We start from the raw sequence: 21,490 nt of genomic DNA, 5'->3' as shown, positions 1-21,490 counted from the left end.
GGACAATACACTCACTTTTAACCTGCACACCAAAGGAACCGTCAAAGACTGCACGCACTGCAAGAAAAGCTCAATTTAAACCCAATTAAAAATGTATTTATCACTGATTTATTACGACACACTTCATAATCCACATATGCTGACTTTTATTCTCACCATGAGACGAATGACCAACTGTGCACTGACGGAAAATTGTACTTAATGATCTGGAAGTGCACCAGTTGAAGAGTGTCACTATTTTCCTTGTATTTTCTACCTACAGCTCGGTACAGGTTCCAACATCACATCAAATATTAAACATATAACATGGGTATACATACAATCAGACTATTTTCATAATACATAAGGTTCATGCTTATTCTTATTCCTCACCCTTCAGAGTTTAAAATGGTGACTGCAGAGGGAATGAAACTGTTTTTGAAGTTTGTTTTGGAGGCGATTGTCCTGTAACGCCTCCCATAGTGTGCAAGGGCGAGTGGGTTCAGAGACGATCTTACGGGCTCCGCAAAGTGTCTGTTTGCGTTAAAGTGATTCAAGGAAATTCCAGTGTTTTTTCCAGGAAATCCTTTGGAAATTGTTCAGAATTTTCAGGCCTGTAAAGTAAAGTGTTACTTCATTGCATTATATTTCTCCATCCTCTAGGTTACTATGACGGCACAGTGTTTCACCGAGTGGTGCGTGAGTTCATTGTTCAGGGGGGAGATCCCACTGGGTCAGGAACAGGGGGAGACTCCATCTACGGCCGGCCATTCAAGGTCAGACGATTCATTATTCTGTGGATATAATGTGAAGTTTGAATCATTCTCAGGACATGTCAACGCAGAATCCAACGTTCAGGGAGAGTCGCTGGGGTTGAAACCATGTGTGTCTCTTTTCACCCACAGGATGAATTTCACTCCAGATTGCGCTTCAATCGGAGAGGTTTGGTCGCCATGGCAAATGCCGGCCCACATGATAACGGCAGTCAGTTCTTCTTCACCCTGGGACGAGCGGATGAGCTCAACAACAAACACACCATATTCGGCAAGGTGAATCTGAAGAGCTGTAGCAAATTTACTCTAATGTTTTTATCGCGTGTCTGACAAGAGGGCACTGAAAGCCTCCCACATGCATGGACCCACAGTATGTCAAAGTTCTTTTCCAACCGTGCCCACTGCAGGTCACAGGAGACACGGTCTATAATATGCTCAGATTGGCAGACGTGGAATGTAACGACGAGGAAAGGCCGCTAAGACCCCACAAGATCAAAACGGCCGAGGTATTTTCTGCTTCCACTTGCCTGGGCAACGTTTAAGTATTTGGTGGTCAGTGATTTAAATTTAGATTTGTCTCTTCCAGGTGCTTCACTCTCCTTTCGACGACATCATACCTCGTGAAACGAAGAAAGCCAAAAAGGATAAAGATAAAGAGGAGGCAAAGAAATCGCAGTCCAAAGCCACAAAGTGAGCGCTGCGTTCAGCTGCGTCTCTGACTGTCACCTTGTAGCGTGCCCAGATAGCGATGCGATGCTGTGACCTGATCCTGTCTTGTTGCTCTGCTGCTCTTTGCTCCTGATTCTTCTTGTTCTCCATCTTCTGTCTTGTTGGGTTTACCGCGCTGTAACTAATTTTTCTCAGTTGCCACATGTGTTGTTGGTGTTTCCGATGCTTCAATGCAAATGGCGTGTTGATTTTTTATTTTTTATTTGTAGGAACTTCAGTCTGTTATCGTTCGGAGAGGAAGCTGAAGAGGAAGAGGAGATGGTGAATCAAGTCAGCCAGGTACTCAAGTGTCTCTTCACTGTCACACATACTATTCAAAGTGTCCACACCGGTCTTTAAAGTGTAATTCCAGCTCAAAATCATCCCAAGAAAGTTAAAAGAACCCAACCCTCCCACCCCCACAGTCATGCACAGAGACATACACACATATATATATACGCTCATACACACATACACATACACATACGCTCACAGCCACGCTGGCACACAGACACACACACTCACACCTACACAAACACTAGCTGTCAGTACAGAGACACGGCCGGGCAGCGAGACCTGAGGCTAGAGGAAGCTACCTTTGGGGGGCCAACCACACCGGGAGAGATCCCAGTCCAAGGTCACAGGGAGCACTGCCACATATATGCAAACATTTCTTATTCAACAAATTCCTTGTTTTGTGAAGAATAGCAATACATTTAGATATCTTCCGTTTGGTATATTCTATATGTGGCTTCCACATAGTTTATAATCTACGATCTCTCCCAAAAACTTTTGTTTAATCTCCAAAAAAACTGTTTCATATACTCTTTCAGGTGCAACCATTTGTCTACTGAATGCTGAGTATTGTTCTGTACACACGTATGTAGTTTACCACAGCTGTAAGGTGCTGGAAAAGCATGAAATGCACCTTGAAAAAGTGCTTGAATGTGAATTTGGAAAAGGTGCAGGAACCCTGATGTGAGTGCACGTGAATGCATGTGGCCGTGAAAAAGAACATCAGTATTTAACGTACTGGCAATCCCAGACCACTTTCTTCACAGTGTTTCAAGTACAGCTCCTTTTTAAAATGAAATATTCTGAAGTTGCATTGAAATTCAAAAATGTGTTTCTCCAGACACTGAAAGGGAAAAGCAAGAGCAGCCACGACCTCCTGAAAGACGACCCCCAGCTGAGCTCTGTTCCTGCAGTTGATAAGTACGTATAGTAACTAATTTAGTAGTAACCCCACAGTAAGCGCCTCCTCCTCTAACGTTGGTAATGATTGTCCTCTCTCCCAGGAAAAAAAAGAAGAGGACACCAGGAGACACAGCGGAGGTCAGTCTGACGCCGCAAAGGTGGAAAAACTCCAGTTCACAGAGTCGCTCCTCTCCCGTTGTACATCTCTTTGCGCTCTGTCTTCCAGACAAACGACGCGGCCGAGGACGACGTCGAAGATGACACGGATGATGATGAAGAGTACGACTCGGAGGAGAGGGAGAAGATGAGAGAGCTCATCAGTAACAAGCTGAAGAAAGAAAAGGGGGGAGAGAGAACGGCGGAGCCCGAAGAGCAGGAGCGAGAGAAGAAGACCAGCCGCAGGTACGACCGCGTGTTTCTGACCTCGCTCCGGTTTGTGCGGTAAATCTCTGCAGGATCTGTCCTTTGTGCACCGACGGCTTCAGCAGTTGTCGTTCCACTTGTAATACAGCAGAACAACCTGGCGGGGGAGCTGTTGAACTGTGTACTACAGCGCTGAACCCTCTCTGTAATGAAAACAGTCAGATGAGAAGACACCATCCAAACTTTATCTTTCATACAGTGTTCAGTCAATCCCCAGGAGTTAGGGGCTGCTGTTGCTAAAGTGCAGCAGTTTTTGCGTTATCGTGCGCAAAGATTCTTGCAATGTCGGCGCATATCTCCATGGTTGATTAGATTCATCTGATGTAATGGCTGCAGCTAACGGTTTCTATCTATCTTGATAAATCGGTCGATCGTTTTCTCAATGAATATTGAAAATATCATTTGTTTGGTCTATTAAACGTCAGAAAATGGAGAAAAATGCGGATCGGTTGTTTCCCAAAAGCCCAAGACGACGTCCTCAAGTGTTTTGTTTTGTCCCTGACTCAAAGAAACTCAGTTTACGGTCACAGAGGAGGAAAGAAACCGGGAAATATTCATATTCAAGAAACTGGAATCAAAGGATTTTGACTTGATTATCAAAAATGTAATAGTTCAATTCGATTCCATTTAATTTATAGTGCCAAATCATAACCAAAGTGATCTCAGGACACTTTACAGAGTAGGTAAAGACCACACTCTATGACTTATTTATGATTTACAGAGACCCAACAATTCCCCTGTAGAGTACGGTGGCGTTGAAAACCTTCACTATAGCAGACAGGAACGTCAGACAGACCCAGCTCTGTGGAGGACGCACATCTGTCTTGACAGCTAATTGATTAATTGAATGATCGTTGCAGCTCTGTGTTGTTGATTCATCTGACCATAGTTTCCTTGTTTAATTATTTAGTCCATGAAATGTTAAGAAATGTGACTAAATATGACATTTACGATCATATATGACATTAAAATGCAAAGAATCCTCAAATGTGAGAGGCTGGAGCCAGAGAGTGATGGAGGTTTAGCTTAAAAGACGACTTGAACCATCAAAATAGTTTCTGATTTTTATAAAAAGTGTCAATCAACTAATCAGTGAATTCCATAACACTACTACTACTATTACTATCTATCAAAGAGTGAGTTAAAACAATTGTGAGTGATCATAATGAAATGAAAGCAACAGTATTCCAATATCCATGTCTGTGGCTAGATGTAAATAGGCCGCCATGTTAGCAACGCTGCTGACAGCTGCCGGCCAAACTCGTCACTAACAGTTATGCTGTCATATTAAAGGAGTACGCCACCGATCTAGCATTATTATTATTATTAGAATTAAAGTATGGGCTTCAAAAACACCCGATTTCCCATAACGCAACTCACTTGCATCTTTAATTAGACGCCCCCTTCTTTCACACATCACACCAGTTTGTGATACGGGCTGAGATGACATCACTATGACATCATCAGGGCTATTTTTTCTCGGTTTCTGAGTAAATCCAAACTTCATGTGTCTAAAATAAGTCCTCACCTCCAATTCTCCTACTCTGTCCCCCAAAGATGACCTCATCAATCGCAGCACTTTTATTCTGAAAAGCATCTTCCAGCTCTGTTTCTAAACACACACACGCACGCACACACACGCACACACACACCTCAGTTGTAGCTCACTGGACCAACATCAGTGGACCTGCCATTTGAAACAGGAATGTTGGCACTCAAACCAACGTACTTACTGGGCCGAAGTCGAAGCAAACAGTGCGTCCGTGTGAGTGAAATGAAGGTGAGAGTGGAAGGTGAGAGTGGAAGGTGATGGTGTGTGTGTGTGTGTGTGTGTGTGTGTGTGTGTGTGTGTGTGTGTGTGTGTGTGTGTGTGTGTGTGTGTGTGTGTGTGTGTGTGTGTGTGTGTGTGTGTGTGTGTGTGTGTGTGTGTGTGTGTGTGTGTGTGTGTGTGTGTGTGTGTGTGTGTGTGTGTGTGTGTGTGTGTGTGTGTGTGTGTGTGTGTGTGTGTGTGTGTGTGTGTGTGTGTGAGACACAACATTAGTCTGAAAATGACCCGAGGAGAACGGAGAGAGAGCGATTCGTCTTTCATCTGTCTTTGATGCTGCTGGTTATCTCCCCCCATCCGTATCCTCTTAACAGGTAGCCCTCAACACACATCGTCAACATACCCTTCTCTTATTAGTGCTAATGGGATAAGGAGCGGGCCCCCGTTCATTTGTGTGTGTGTGTGTGTGTGTCCTGACTGACAGCCAGCCCAATGCAGACAGACTGTAGTATATTAAACACAAGCGCAGATTGTTTTGCTACAAGAACTGTAACCCAACACAGTGGTTTGTCTTGGCAGCGGATCAAAGAGCAGGCTGGTAGGTACAGTGTTAGTCTGGGACAAAGGGGGCATTGTTGCAGGGTGAGCGCCGCTCTCCCACCCGCCGCTCTGCTCTTTGAGCCTTCAGCTGCTCTGTGTGCAGACGAGGAACCGAACTGGTATCTGGTCACCTGGGGAAAAGCCACTTTTCTCCGTTTACAGATGCAGGACTTTTGTTGTTGCATTAAACAATCACGTGTGCGGTGCGTGGTGTGTTTAAAGACCGCCGCCTGCAGCATACTCAGGCCATTTACAACACTGATTGTATCTTTTGTCTCGGACTAGGGGTCTCCCTGAAACTTTTTACTTCAGGTCCAAACTATCCCGCGTTGCTCTCCGGCAGCCGGATGATCTTCCACGGCAATATTGCTCGGACTTGTTTCGCATTCATGAGCAAGCTACCAAATAAACGGCGCACTGGACCTGGAGCGAGGAGCTGTTCAGACTTTAAAAAGACGCGTCACAATCGATCAGAACAGATCGTGTTTACACAGAGTTTGTCTCAACGTGCCGCGGCGTTTCAAGTTGTCGGCGAAGCTTTAATGCTCACAGTTTGACGCTTATTTTTATGTTGCTATTGATCAAGTCTGGTTTTGCTCCGTTTGAAGTAGGCCTCTTAAAGGGAAAGGGGGGGGGGGGGGGGGTTCTTAAAAGACTACTGAATGAAGTCCCAAAAAGCAGTGTATGTGGTAGTCGCCACTTTTGTTAAACCCGACGGGGCATGACTGGGGAAGCAAAACGCTTCCATATGGCCTCATGGCGTGAGCTGCTTCTGCCAGCAGGGCCTGGCTCCCTCCACTGCAGCTCAGGCTGGAGATAACAACGCTGCACTTCCTGTTATTTCTATCACTTGTTATCACACACTTATATATGTGTGTATACAGTGTGTGGCAGCAGGCTTTAACGTTAACTTTATAGTGTCCTTAAAAATGAAGAGGGCAACAACATGATGTCCTTTTTACGCTCATTGGAAATAACTGCGCCAAAGGGTTTGTGTGAATTTGCAGAATCACTGATAAATAATCACACTGAACTCATCAAAATAATTACTTCAATGATGAATTTGTTTGTTAACAGCTGCAGATTCATTTATTGTCGACCTCATTTGCTCTGTATCGTTCATTTACGTGCAGAAACCAAATACGATTCCACTTAAAGGCGATAAAACAGTAGTGTGCAGTTATCACCCAGCTTTATATGTGAATAATTCATTCATTCATCTTCAACCGCTTGTCCCTGTCGGGGTCGCTGGACCCAAACCCAGCTGACATCGGGCGTGAGGTGGGGTCCACCCTGGACAGGACGCCAGTCTATCACAGGACACATAGAGACGAACAGAGACAGACAACCATTCACACCTACGGGTGATTTAGAGTCATCAATGAACCGAACACCTGCACGTCTTTGGACTGTGGGAGGAAACCGGAGAACCCGGAGAAAACGAACCGGGAACCTTCTCTCTGTGAGGCGACAGTGCTAACCGCTACACCACCATAACAATAATAATCCCAAAAGCAATTTCAGTCAAAAGCAACTGGACTTGGTTATTTGTCTAGGAAGACGTTTCACCTCTCATCCAAGAGGCTTCATCAGTTCATGTACGCATCTGACCAGGCTGGGACTGGACCAGGACCAGGACCAGGACCAGGACCAGGCTGGGACTGGACCAGGACCAGGACCAGGCTGGGACTGGTCTGAGCACTGTTGCCTTGCAGCGAGAGGGTTCTTGGTTCAATTCCCGGCTGGGGAAGATGAGTGTATGAATTATTCTGCATATTTTCTCCTTTACTCACAATAAAATGTGAGAAACTTGTGAAAAATGTCATTGTTGCCGGTCTCGTCTGCATCTACCCGTTTCTGGATTTGGTCTTCTGTCGCGTCGCTCTTTAAGACAACAGTCCTCCAGCCTTGTGGACAGTGTAACTTAAATGGGACATCAGACGCTAATTATCCTGCCCGAGTGGCCGTGGCCCCGGACGCTGCGTCACTCTATTAATTGGCTGCACCTGTCTCTTGTCATCGGTCATAACCCAGCGCGTTCTCAGGGAAAGGTTGCAGAGATCAGGGAAGCATTCGCCGCTGCTGTTGTGCAGAAAACTGCTTGAGATAATCCAGTTCTTGGCAGCGGGGTTGTGTATGTTTTGGACCTGCCAGGTTTACACTTCTTTGGCCCGCTGTAGCATGTCTGCCCCATATTGGGCACTTCCAGACGGTGATGCGTGTCTTGGACGAGGGGGTTAAGACTTGCATTGAAAAAAAAAACAGCAGAACGTCACTTGGACTGTGATCAGTGTCAACATCTGACAACATGCACATTTTCTTTAACTCTCAAAAGCAAGAAAAATAAAGAGAAATTCTCGACTTAATAAAAACATACACGTGAAGTTCCTCCAGATTCATTCCTTTCTTCCATCCCCACACGAGGATCTGGTCAGTAATCGCGAGGCGGATGAAGCGCGCTGAGAGAGGAACCTTGGTCCACTGCATGGCTAATGTGTTGGTCTAGATCACTCTGCAAAGTCATGCAAATTCCTGTGTTGAGGTTGGATTCCTCCACTGCAGCTCCTTGGCTTTCGACCAAGCCATGGAGTGCCCCCTGAGGGGAGTTCACCCAGCCATCTTGTTATTCTAGTACATTCATCCACATCACTTGCTCGGTCTTTAGACTGGTTTTGAGTCCCCCATAGCGGGGAGAAGCTGCTGCTGCTGCTGCTGCTACCATCCTTGGGTGTTCAGTGTAACTTTTAACTATACATTTAACCCGCTGCAGTCGTACATTTGCCTTTATCTAAACTTAAATCACTTTGACTTTATCAGTAATCACATTTCTCAAAAGCCACTCGAAGGCTGGGAAAGGAGCACACAGAGAAACCCAAAAAAGGCAAGTACGCCTGCCTGTACACTTTGGAAAACGATTGAATTTCTGATGAACCATACAGTCATCACCGTACTATTTTTAAGGTTGTCGAATTCCTGTGTCAGCCTCAGACTCCTGCCAGACACTGGAGTATTAAATGCAAGTTTCTGAATCATGAGCGAGTTCTTGGTCCCCTGCCAATCACCTCATATGCTTTCTTTATGAAAAGTTAATCATCCACAGGTCCGCAGGTTTCACTTCTTCTGAGCTTTATGAAAGAGGGACAGTAGCTGGTAGAACCACGCCGCTGGGACTGGAAGGGATTCGCAAAAATGATCCATAATGGGTCCAGCTTTGCCCATTTAGGTTTGTTTATACTATTTGATGACAACATCTGAGTCTCTGTCTCTGCTTGGCTTCATGTTTTATGAAAGCCCCATCAGAGTCCTGTTGGATGGATGAAGGTAGTGAAGGCTCCATAGACTCTTCTTCATCCTTTGGGTGTTCTCCTGTACTGAATAGTATCATCTCCTCTTCATCCGCTTACACGGGGTCGGGTCGCGGGGGCAGCAGCTTTAGCAGGGGACCCCAAACTTCCCTTTCCCGGGCCACATTAACCAGCTCTAAGTGGGGGATCCTGAGGCGTTCCCAGGACCAGTGTGGAGATATAAGTCTCCCTTAGAGAGAGGGGGAGAAGTTCAGCATCTGTGAGGAACTCGGAGTAGAGCCGCTGCTCCTTTGCGTTGAAAGGAGCCAGTTGAGGTGGTTCAGGATCATCTGGTAAGGATGAACCCTGGGCGCCTCCCTAGGGAGGTGTTCCAGGCACGTCCAGCTGGGAGGAGGCCTCGGGGAAGACAAAGAAGTTATTTTTAATTGAACCTTAGTTTTAAGTTGTTACTGCGTCTGGACTGGATAGCACCAGATATTCTTAAATCCATTTCTAAACTTCAGTGTGAAATCCTTCCTATTCTTTTAGTAGCTACTGTAGATTCGATCTTCAAAATCAGGTTGCACTTTGAAAACTCAAGAAGTTTAGGAATAAACTTTTTTTCATGGTGCTTTGATTTATTTTACTGATATCAGACAGAATTGTGAAGTCGTTTCGCTCGGTTACCATCTTGGGAGTCTGCCGGTGCATTGCTCCGACAACACGAAGCCAAGATGGACATAATTGAATAAGACCGATCTTTAGTTTATCACAGATAAATATATTTTTATATATATATATATATATATATATATCATGAATATCTTTCCCTGTAATTACCAAGTACTTGCGGAACAGAAATGACAAAGATATGTTGGAAAAAAAAATCAGAAACTGCATCATTTGTCCACCAGAGAGCGCTGACAGGTTTATTTTTCTTTTTGTAGAATGACGTTCTCGGCATGTCTCGGTTACAGATCGTAAATAACCAAACCTGAGGAGTCCTTATTAAAAAATTATACGTTTATGTTCAACGATTATTGGCCAGTGTGTCATAATTGTATTATAGAAAATCTCAACTATAGCGTATCGGCCTCAATCAAAACTTTAAAAATACTGATATTTATCCAGACTAGTCTCCTCAGTGGTTGTGACATTAGACCCAAGTTTGTATAAACTAAATAAGTGGTGGTGTTGTGATGTGAGGGTCTTGGGAGGTATTTGCTGAGCCCCAAGGTGTCTTAACAGGTGTTATTGGGGCTTTTCCCGTCCTCTCTGGCCTCTTTCTCTTTATTGGCACCGGGGCAGTGGAGCCGATTGTTTGGCCGTTGCCTTGGATACGTCTTTTTGTTTTCCGAATGGCAGCGTGTCAAGGCAGGCAGAAAACGATCGCTCAGTCCAAAGTGTTCCTCGCTGCAGAATATATGTATGAAAAGCTCACCTTTCAGTCCTGGAGAAGACGCTGGAAGTAGGGGCCTCACGTCATCCCTGACTCATGGTTGATCGTCTGTCAAGAGGGCCTCCCTGTACTGGACAAGTAGAGGACAAAATGATGCATCAGACAACAAGTATATCGATATACAGGGGTGGATCAAACAAAAACACTGTGTGCATTATAACGCAATGGATTCAGGTTATTTTTGTGGGCAGAGTTTGTGAGCAAAAATCCAACGAGGTATCTTCTTGTGAGCGGTGTTCGTCTTTGCTCGTGCAGTTCTCGGGGCTCTTGTCTCTGTGAGCATGTTTTTCACATTACAGACCAGAGTCGAGATTCACTTTATTGTTCCACATTGTAGGAAATCTGGACTGGACTTCCACCCGTGCTGCATCCGTGAAACACATTCCACATACATGAAAGGACGAGGATGAAACGGCTACAGGAAACAAAGAAACACAACCCAGGACATCATGATAAAACATACACCGGTGCTAAAATAGATATTTAAAAAACCTATTTAAAAAGTGCCGTCACTGGAGAAAAGTCAGTCATTAAAGTGGAATCCCTGCGAAAAATCATCCCATGGTCTTTTTCGCCACTAAGTTACAACTATTAACGGAGAAATCCAGTAGAGTCGCTAACAGCCGGACGTGGCTAACAGTGATTAGCTCGGGGCAGCACGGTGAAGATATTCAAATGTCTTTTTTAACCACTAATGCTGCTGAAAATAACAGCAAACCTCTGCAGCAGCATGAGAAGAGTCCCTACACACAAAACAAAGCACCAATGGGCTCCTTCCTTTGGGATTGACTTTGGTAATCCACTGTAATGGACTTTACTATGAGAGGAGCTGGTACAGCGGCCAGTAGGTAAGTCTTTAAAACACTCTTTTAATAAGCTCTGGGTTCAATAACTACGTTGTTGCTGCTTTGTTTTGTGTGTAGGGACTCTTCTCATGCTGCTGCAGAGGTTTGCTGTTATTTTCAGCAGCATTAGTGGTTAAAAAAGACCTTTGAATGCCTTCATCGTACTGCAGTCTGTCTTGATGGCTTATGTGATGAATGTAAGTGCCGAAAAAAGAACATGGGATGATATTGAACTAGGTAAAATTAAAGCTCTGTTAGTTGCCATCGTGATTTCATCCTTATTTATTTGATCCGTGTTTGCTTGAATTAGTTTTGACATAGGGATAAAAGAGTTTGAAGCTATCCGGACCTCCTCCCAAGATGGCAGTGGTCGGCTAATATTTCAGGCTTTCATGTGCGACTTCCTCTTCTGAGTAGCAGCCATTGTTTGGTCCAATGAGCCATTTGAGACACACTTTTAAAACACAAGAGAAACTATTCGATGGAGATCAAAATACCGCCTTGAATCGAGGTGCACTAACCAAAAATGAATCTACATTTTAACAAATTTACTAGGCTTTAGCTCGTGTGAAATGTGGTAGCTACAGTCTCTAAATCATTATGTTATTCTGCCAAACTCTGGTTTGTCACATCTGAGTCTCAGAAAGGAGGTTTGTTGTCATTGCTCCGAGACAGAGCTGAGCAGGCGACTTCCTCACACAGGCCAAAGTGTGTCTGTGCCAACCAGTTCTGCTCTTGGCAACTCCAGCCTGGATTCAGCTGCAACATTTTTTCTCTTTGGGAAAAGAGACTACTAACAACTGTGTGTCTGACTGGTTCCTCATGTGTATCCTCGGGAACAGCGGGGAAGCTAACGAGGAAGAGACATGACATGGAGTTGGCCACAGCTGTTCATATTTGCAGAGGCACTTACAGTAAAAATATCATCCCGTGTGATGCCTCGATGCTTTGCCACGGACAATGTCAGCGATTTAAACAAAGGCAACATGAGCGTTGGACAGCTCGTAACTGAAGAATGAAATAAAAGGTAAGAAAAGGATATAAATGAATGTCAGCCCAGAGAAACAGATGTAAGGAACAAAGGCAGCCATTGTTTGGTCTGGAGATGCCTCACATGTTTCTAGGCCGGGGGCCCAGACTGTGCAGCTTACCTGTGCTCCGTGGCTCCGCAAGAGAGCGGGACAAAAACAGAGCTGTCAGTCAGTGCAAAAATATTTCCATTTCCTAACATAACATATCTCAATCTAGCCTCAATCACATGAAACGGAACAATAATCAGCGTTTGCTGGCCCTGGTGCGCACTTCTAGCGTTCAGCCTTGCATGAGCCGGGCTTCGGGCCACCTGCCAAAGGAGACGCTACCTTGACTCAAGGAAGCGAGGATGTGCCTTGGCCTGCCTCTGTTGTGAAATTAAAGATTTTATAAGGGTGGCTGGACACAAGCAGAGCCTGTAATACTCAGGAAGTATAAAGCCTTTCATTACCTCTGCCACTAACAGCCTCTGACAGTTGTGTATTTCATGTATCGCAGAACGTTTCTGTAGTTTGAAAAGGTTTCACATGGCTTGCATCCAAAGGGCTGTGCTCTGCTTTACATGCATATTTACTGTGTTTTTTTATGCTTATGCAGAGGTGTGGACTCAAGTCACATGACTTGGACTTGAATCAGACTCCAGTAAAGATCTGGTGACTTTATATTTGACCTGATAAAATCAACTCGCAGCTTGACTTTAGACTTTAACAGCAATAGTATCGGATTTGTGAAGGGGACATCATGATTGGTTTAGGACTAATACAAATAATAATTAATAATATTAATACAAATACAAATAATGGACTTGAAATAAGACTTGTTGATCTTGACTTTGAACGCCACTTTGGACTTGTTGGTCTTGACTTAACCAAACCCAACGCTCTAACAGATCTACACAACCCAAACATCCAAGTATCGAGTCCAAATTGGTAGAATTCCCAAGTAGGTGAGAGCAGAGGTGGCAGTAAGTCACTCAGGTGCAAGTTTCAAGTCATAACCATAGAATCTCAAGCAAGACTCAAGTCACTGCGGTGAGAATCAAGCAAGTCATAGAAAAATCTGATGATCTACCCCAGTTTCAACATTCAAAATCAGTGAAGAGAGTGGTACACAAGTTTTACTTATTTCTTAACTATGTTAGCATTCATGTTAGCAAACGCTACCTTTCTAGTTAACTTTGGACCACTGGACCAGCCGATAAGTTAGCTAAAGACACTTTTGCTATGCATCTTTTTGTGAAGACATATGCATTAGGTAGCTTTCCAGTCACGTTAACTTTAAGCTATGTTAAAGTTAGCAAACGTTAGCTTTCTAGCAGCTGTAACAGCTAGCTAAAAGACACATTCACGTAGCTAAAAGTCCATATCAGTCGATCCATAGTGCAGTGAACTGTAAAATCACTCGATCATGTTTCAAAATAAAACATAATTTCTAACATAATCTAACTTTTAAAAAAAGGTAAAGCCCTTTCGGGTCCTCTGTCTCCAGTCTAAGTCAAGTCTCAAGGCATGAAGACCAAGTCGAGTGTTTTATCAGTGTTCGTCTCAAGTCCTCAGGTCATGTGACTCGAGTCCCCCACCTCTGGGTGAGAGTCTTGACAGCGGGACTTGATCTCCAAGATTACAGACTTTCATTCATCTTTATCCGCGTGTCCCTGTCGGGGTCTCGGGGCGGGGGTTAGAGCCGATCCCAGCTGACATCGGGCGTGAGGCGGGGTCCACCCTGGACAGGACGCCAGTCTATCACAGGACACATAGAGACGAACAGAGACAGACAACCATTCACACCTACGGGTGATTTAGAGTCATCAATGAACCGAACACCTGCACGTCTTTGGACTGTGGGAGGAAACCGGAGAACCCGGAGAAAACCCACGCAGACACCGGGAGAACACAGGGAGAGGGGCCCCAGCCGGGATTCGAACGAGGAACCCTCTCGCTGTGAGGCAACAGTGCTAACCACCACACCACCGTGGATTACAGACTTGCAAAACAATCATATTTTCCCACGTCTTGTACTTGTGTACAGCCTTGTCTTGTATGTGCAGCCAATCAAAGTGAACCATGCCCATGAAATGTTGAACCAAGTCAAAAGCGTCAGATGACCGTATATGAGATTTGATGCATCGCCATTCATTACCACTGTGGAGTGTTAAAACGCTTCTAATGAGTCCGGCTGCAATGATAATTACTCATCTCAGAACAAGAAACACATTGACATTATTCTCACTCGGCTCGGCCTCTTCCAGTGCTTTCCAGAAGCCCGGAGGGGCGAACAATTATTTTATTAAGGCTCCATCAAATTTATTGGAGCAACATAAGCTTTTAATGTACATTCCTACCTCTGACACTCGCACACAGTGTTTTATGTTTGGTTTTATAAACCCACATAATGAGCCACGAACGGTACACTTTGACAGGCAGAACAATTGATGTTTGTTTGTGAAGGCCAGGGTGTTTGTTATGTCATTTTGTTTGTTTTTAATGATGAATCTTTAACAGTAGGAGCCGGAGCGGAGCCGACAGTCTGCTTCAACTGTTCACTTTACATTTGACGCGACAGACTTTGTTTCTGCCTGTGAACCTGCTGCTCTGTCGTCGCTCTTGTCCCTTACAGGTGTTATCCATTTATGACGGTTATATCATATACACGTCGAGATTAAACCACATTTCTCCCCCCGCAGTGATGAATTACGGAAAGAGGCGCGACAGTTAAAGAAGGAACTGCAGGCCATAAAGCAAAGGAGAGAAGAGGGTTCAAAACCTGCAGTCGATGACGTCAAGGAGGGTACGTGTGCAGATTTTATTCCCTTACATTTACCGATGGATGCGTACTACTGTTACTCATTACACTGTGAATTTTGGTTGATAGTGTGCTGTACATGTATTTCACCGCAGCTAGGTGCTTGAAAAAGAGCTCCTTCAGCACACAGAGTGCCGAGTGTGAACAGGGTGGTCCGTGCTACATTCTCCGCTAATGGACACCAAGACAAGGCAACCCTCTGATTTTGTCAATTAGTCGCAGACGTTCTATTTCGCTCCCCCTCCAATGGTCTGCATTTTTGTGTCCGAGCTCACAGAAAATTGTGTGGGTGAAAATTGCGGAGTGGCCGCCGTAGTTGCACATCAAACCCCCCTTTTTGTGTGTTTGTTTGTTTGTTTGCAGCTCTGGCCCCCGGAAAGCCTCCGCGGCTCTCCACCGCACTGCAAGTCTGTCATAATGCCGTCAATCTTTTGTTTTTTTCGCTGATGCTGAAACACATTTTAGAAAATTACCAAACAACCACTTAGGCCCGGAGGTTGGCTTGAGGTTGTGTGTGTACATTGTTGTGCAACAAAACAAAATAGTTCGTGGGGGGTTCTGCAGGGACCGGTCTAGCTGTGGGATTACCACCAGCGTGACGGGTTTCTGTTGCTCAAACAGAGTTTTTGTCTCCACAAACACTGATTTGATTCTTCCAAGCACACACACACACACTGAGCCCACTCTTGACTCGCTGCCGATTGGTTGGAGATTTTAGGTGAAAGAGCGCAAAAGGCAATCATTACATTGTAATTTGATACTAAGATTAGATTCTGTCGCTCTCGGTGATATCTGCGTGGAGTTAAGCTGTTTCTCTAAACAGTCCAAGCAGAAAGAAGCCTCCTCTCAGCAGATCCAGCTCTAAACTCAAGGGCTGAGTCAGTAACAGCCCTGCATTGTTATACCAAGTGGCAACTAGCCTAAGCTTCTCCATTATCTCATAAGGTATTTCAGCTCTGCCAGGGCAGGGACCTTTGTTTCGTGCTTCTCTGGCAGCTTCAGCCAGAGGCAGGAGTTTCTTTTTTTTGAAGAGTTCCTCATTACATTTCTGTGTTGGAAGCAAAAAGTCAATTCCATTAGATGTCATGGGCCAATGGCCGCTGCAGGGGAGACGGATGTCTGCTCAAACGCTGTAAATCCTGAAACTCAGCTCGGCCACAGACGAGCACTGTGGCGAGGGCTCGTTTTATCTCATCCCACTGGAGAAGCTGCGCACACACACACACATTAAGGCTCACATCGGCCCAAAGCTTAAATCATTCTCCTGGTTCTGCTCTGACCTCTCTGCGAAGGTCAACCCCTGGTCTCATTTAGCCCGCGCGCTTCTCAAAGTGGTCAGTGGAGCTTCTGCAGGGGCGCACGGGATGTAGAGCTGAGAGAGATGTGAGATTTCAGGGCTGCAACTAACAGTTATTGTGGTCATTAGTTTGATTTACACATTGTTAGGAAACGGTAACAAAAGTGACGTCTCAAAACCGTTGTCGTGAGCACAAAGATATTCAGTTTACTGTCACATATGACAAGGAAGACAAGGGAGTCCAGCAAATCCACACAATTAAGGAGCCAGAACCAAAGAAGATTGGACATTTTGTCTTTAGTAAAAAACTAAACAGTGTTGGTAACAGGTTTATTTCAGTAATTTTCTTGTTTTTCTTTCCTCTAGTTGATTAATAAAATAACTGTTTCAGCTCTAAAAGATTTAATAGAGGATCCTAAAATGATAATTACATTTTTCTGCTGCAGAGAGGCGTGTTCGTGTGTCTCAGGCGGGAAGAAATCCTTCGCACACTTTGACTTGTATTGTGCAAGTGAGAGGCGTAAGTTTGTGCGGTAGCTGTGTGAACATTTCAACAACTGCAGAAGGCCAGCACGTGTACGCTGGGGCGATTAAAGTCAAAAAGGTGGCGCCTGGTTTGTGCCGTAAATCCGCCTCATTTGTCCCGTGGGAACAAACTTGACCTGCCAGTCAGACGTCCCAAAGTAAACAAGCTATCCAAGGGTTTAAGTTCAAAATCTAGAAGCAGCAACCCCCCATTCGCCCCTGAATATCTGGTGATACCCTTAAGATCAATACTCTCCCAAAGTCGTGTCATTAGTCAGGGAAGAAGAATTACTTTATTTATCCCGCAACAGGGTAATAATACACACACATGCACAAACAGGACCTATACATGCAATTAAGGAGAGATGTTAGAGCGAGGGGGCTGCCAGTGACCGGCGCCCCGAGCAGTTGGGGGTTCGGTGCCTTGCTCAACAGCACCAAAGGCAGTGCCCAGGAGATGAACTGGCACCTCTCCAGCCACCAGTCCACGCTCTATTACATGGTCCAAACAGGGACTTGAACCAGCGACGCTACAGTTTCCATCCAAGTCACCTATGGGCCGAGCTACTGCCGTCCCCAGTGAAGTGAAGGCACGATTGAAGCCCCTGAAGTTAATTTGTGACCTTATCCGATACTTGTCGCCTGAAATATTCATGTTCAGACGAATATTTAAGCGGTTACCTTCTTGTTATGTCTGTCTGGTGCCGTGCATGCATAAAGAAACCAAATAGAGTAAAGATTTTTCACTGCAATTGTCTAATTTCTCTACCTGTAATGTTGCTATAAATGGTATCAATCTGATTCTTGACCCTCCCCTCGCAGTCCTGCGTTAAGTCAGTCAGTCAGTGGCCGCTCCTCAACCTCCTCCAGCCGCCGCCCGCTCGGCTGCTGGCACGTGCGCGACGTTGATTGGAGTGAAACGCAAATTGTCTCCTCAGAATTCACCTTTTTCCCCTTCAGTTTTCATCACATAAATTATAGCATGCTCCCGGAGTCTGGTTTTCTCTTTTCTTGGCATGGCCGCGCGGGCGCCACTGCCAAAAATAAGAGAGCCATTCTTGAAACCACTGTCCATTCAATACCCACCCTAAATGATGTGGCAGCAGTCTTTATCCCACTTAGATATTATACAGGTTATGCCTGTGTGCCCTTGGTGTTTTATTACACTGGTGCGCATAAGAAATGTTTCAGCAGAGGGATATTTGAAACGTCAATTACGCGTGATCCAGATTAGCGTGTTATTTTTGTCTTCTCCACGTAATTACAGTTTTGACCAAGTTAGGACACTCCTGTGATGTTTTCTCAAGTCGTGTTGCATAATCGAAGATGGATAGTCGGCGTTGACCTCAAAGCGCCAACTGACAAACGCATTTTTGACGTGGTTTTGATTGATGACGAGCGGTAACGTTGCCTCACAGCTCCGCGGCGTTTTTCTCGAAAAAGCGGTTGATTGTTTAACAGAGAGGGGGACCTTTTATCCCCACAGGAGAGGCGTCCGGGCAGCCTTCGGTTGCTACATCGGCGGCTTGATTTGTAGCTCTCTTGAGCCCAGGTGACAGGAGAGGGGAGGAATGTAGTTAGAAAGGGCCATCAAACTCAAAGACAGTAGTTAGCGACAACAGCTGGAGAAGGTAATGTGTGTTCCTCGTGTAGGACCTCGGGGCGTCATCAGTCAGCATCCAGCATGTCACAGGCTGCAGCAGGGAGGCAGAGCGGGAGAGGTGACTGGGGGGGGGGGGGGGATCGAGGGAGATCACTTGTTGGCCTCATAAATCAAGAGGGAAAAAAGGTTTGCCCCTCGAGCAGCAGAGCAGACTCCCGTGTTGACACCCGGGTGGGGTGGGGTGGGGTGGGGAATGTGTTGCACGTAAATTTCCAGGGCTGCGTTTTGGAAATTCCAGCGATTGTTCAGTATTTCATTATTCGCAGCCCGAACGCCGAAAGAAAGAGGAATAATTACATAACGCCTCGTGGGCCTGAAGCCCTTCGCTGTTACGTCCCTCCTGAGGTGAACTTTACACACACTTCTTTAGTTCCTGAAGAAGAAGAAATGGGAGCTCTGTCAAAGATCTTATGACATGAGTGAGAATATCTTTAAAGAACTTCCCCCCCGGGGATGAATAATGTATAATGGACGGCAATAATAAATAGCATGATAACACTTATTTCTCCTTATTTAAAAAGCAGCATTTTGAGGAATACGCTCATTTACGGTGACCTGCTACGACTTTGTGTCATCGCAGCCACTTGAGGCGCTTTTTGCTCGTTTGATAATTTTCTATTTAGCCGTCAGGGAGAGACACGGATCATTGTGTGGTTGTAACCTTATGTAAGGGCGCACTCACACTGTCCAACCGTACCGTGCCCAAACAGGTTTTACGGGTAAAGCCTAGTTCGTTTGACCAGTGTGAGTGCAACTGCACCGAGCCTAGGAGCGGCTCGCTTGCCGGCCACGGCCCGTTTGGGAGAGGTGGGCTTTTGCAAAGCGCGTTTTCATGTGTACGAGCACGAGCGTGCGCACGTGTACGAGCACGAGCACGAGGTCTACGGCTGTTCTGACGTCATTTTATGTGCGCCTGTTCGGACAAAAAAAAAAAAGACGGACCATGCTAGATCATTTTCTATGTACTCGCATCATTCTTAGGGTTTGTCTTTATGGCTGAATGCACCGGTTGCAAGTCACTTTGGATTAAAGCATCCGCTAAAATGAAATGTAAATGATTTCTCTGTCGTAGGAACATCAAAATTCATCAGAGGTTACGTTCGCACTGTCCTCCACGCTGCTCTCTGCTGGTTACGAACCCCGTTTTCTGGCACCTTTGTGGCATCGAACTTGACACCAGAAAAAAACAAACAAAAAAAAACAGAAAGACGTACTCGTCTACTGGCAACTATCGCCTATTTTAACCGTAACTTTGTTGGCAAAAGGTTTTAAAGTCATAATCCGTAAGAATCTTTTCATCGACCAAATCTGCAGTAAACACTCCACCTCCGCATCACACCAACGTGAACCTTTCACCGCCATTGTTTTAAATGTCCGCGCATGGTCCCTCCTTCTTTTTTCTATGTCCCAACAGGCGCACAGGAAATGACCTCAGAACCGCAGTTATGCGCGGAGCGGTTGCACCCACACTGGTCAAACGCACTAGGCTTGACCCGAAAAACCTGTTTTGGCGCGGTGCGGAAGGACAGTGTGAGTGCGCCCTTAATTATCCAAAATATAAAGGGGATTTACAGTTTTGGCACCCAAAAGCTGCAGTCTGACCTCAGGGTAGCTTAGGTTTGTTTCTGACGCGCTTTTCTGTGTCCTGACTTAGATTTTTCGCCCCTGTGTGTTTTATGTTGTTGCCTTTATTCTGTAAATAAGTTCATTAGCACTTTACTGACTCTACTGCTCACGATAAAGAGCTATATACATAAACACGCACGCACAGTAACTCCTAACGTGGCAGCTCTCCTTAAACGACAAGCGGTGGACGCTGTCAGTGTTTTCTCTGTTGCATCATTTATTTGGGGCAGCTGAATGTGTCATCCACCTCCAGAAGTGGCACAGCTTGGCCGGGGCGAGGTCAGGTGACGCCGTCCCGGGGGGGCTGAGCGGGGTGTGTGTGTGTGTGTGTGTGTGTGACATCACATTTTGTTGTGGAAAGAGCGCGCTGCAGCGGCCAGCAGACCGTGCTCACCGTCTGCCACTCCGTGACTTCACAGCCTGTGTGTCTGAGCGGAGAGATTTACAGAAGCACATTAACTGCATCAGACGCCCGTGTCAGCACGCCGATTGTCTCTTTCATTCGTGATGAGACAGAGACTACTTCACACATACCGCAGAGGAGGACGGTTTAGTGGAAAATTGTTCCCAGCATTCCCGTCCGCGCTGTGACTTTTACTTCATCATGCCTGCGTTTGTATCGCAGCACCGGTCTGCTGTTGCGTCCACGTTCACACTCTTAGCTCTTAGCTGTACCTCAAGGATTATTTTATTTATTCATCATTTGGTTCTAAAACTCATCGTCTCGTTTGGTCCGACCAGTAACATATGGAGTTTGAAAAATAAATAATTAACATTTGAGAAAAATATGTTTTTAATCCTCATTGCAAACACTTAAAGTATAATTCCTGCGTAAAATCATCCCATGGTCTTTTTCTGCACTTATAAACATCAAATAAGCCATCTGGACTGTTTTTTCCGCTAGAGTGGCTAACAGTCGGACGTGGCTAACACTGATTAGCTCTACGCAGCACGGTGAAGGCATTCAAAGGTCTTTTTTAACCACTAATGCTGCTGAAAACAACACCAAACCTCTGCAGCAGCATGAGAAGAGTCCCTACACACAACAAAGCACCAATGGGCTCCTTCCTTTGGGATTGACTTTGGTAATCCACTTGAATGGACTTTACTATGAGAGGAGCTGGTACAGGGGCCAGTAGGTAAGTCTTTAAAACACTCTTTAATAAACTCTGGGTTCACTAACTACGCTGTTGGTGCTTTGTTTTGTGTGTAGGGACTCTTCTCATGCTGCTGCAGAGGTTTGCTGTTATTTTCAGCAGCATTAGTGGTTAAAAAAGACCTTTGAATGCCTTCACCGTACTGCCCCGAGCTAATCACTGTTAGCCACGTCCGGCTGTTAGCCACGTCCGGCTGTTAGCCACGTCGCCGGGTTCATTAAAGAAGAATTTGGACGTTTAGCTTTGAAAAATGACCTAAAACGTTTCATTCAATATCAGAAAAGCTGCAGATTAATACTCACAAAGGGAAGATTTTAAACCTTTCATTAAAAAAATAAGAAAAGACGACGAGCCT

The 21,490-nt window shown here is 45.3% G+C and overlaps 1 protein-coding gene across 2 annotated transcripts in view; it reads left to right on the top strand.

Moving 5' to 3' along the window:
- Positions 1-21,490, top strand: part of cwc27 (CWC27 spliceosome associated cyclophilin) — a 32,700-nt gene that overhangs the window by 1,759 nt on the left and 9,451 nt on the right. For both annotated transcript variants that reach the window (XM_083929387.1, XM_083929386.1), the window contains 9 exons: positions 643-755; positions 885-1,028; positions 1,160-1,258; positions 1,339-1,442; positions 1,691-1,760; positions 2,596-2,675; positions 2,759-2,795; positions 2,884-3,059; positions 14,749-14,852. In XM_083929387.1, the coding sequence (XP_083785513.1) occupies positions 643-755; positions 885-1,028; positions 1,160-1,258; positions 1,339-1,442; positions 1,691-1,760; positions 2,596-2,675; positions 2,759-2,795; positions 2,884-3,059; positions 14,749-14,852 (927 nt within the window). The remainder of the gene's footprint in view (positions 1-642; positions 756-884; positions 1,029-1,159; positions 1,259-1,338; positions 1,443-1,690; positions 1,761-2,595; positions 2,676-2,758; positions 2,796-2,883; positions 3,060-14,748; positions 14,853-21,490) is intronic.

This window comes from Echiichthys vipera (assembly GCF_963691815.1).
Source record: "Echiichthys vipera genome assembly, chromosome: 16".
NCBI lineage: Eukaryota > Metazoa > Chordata > Actinopteri > Perciformes > Trachinidae > Echiichthys > Echiichthys vipera.
Note: the sequence above shows the minus strand (reverse complement) of the source record. Positions and strands in the feature narration are given on the sequence as shown.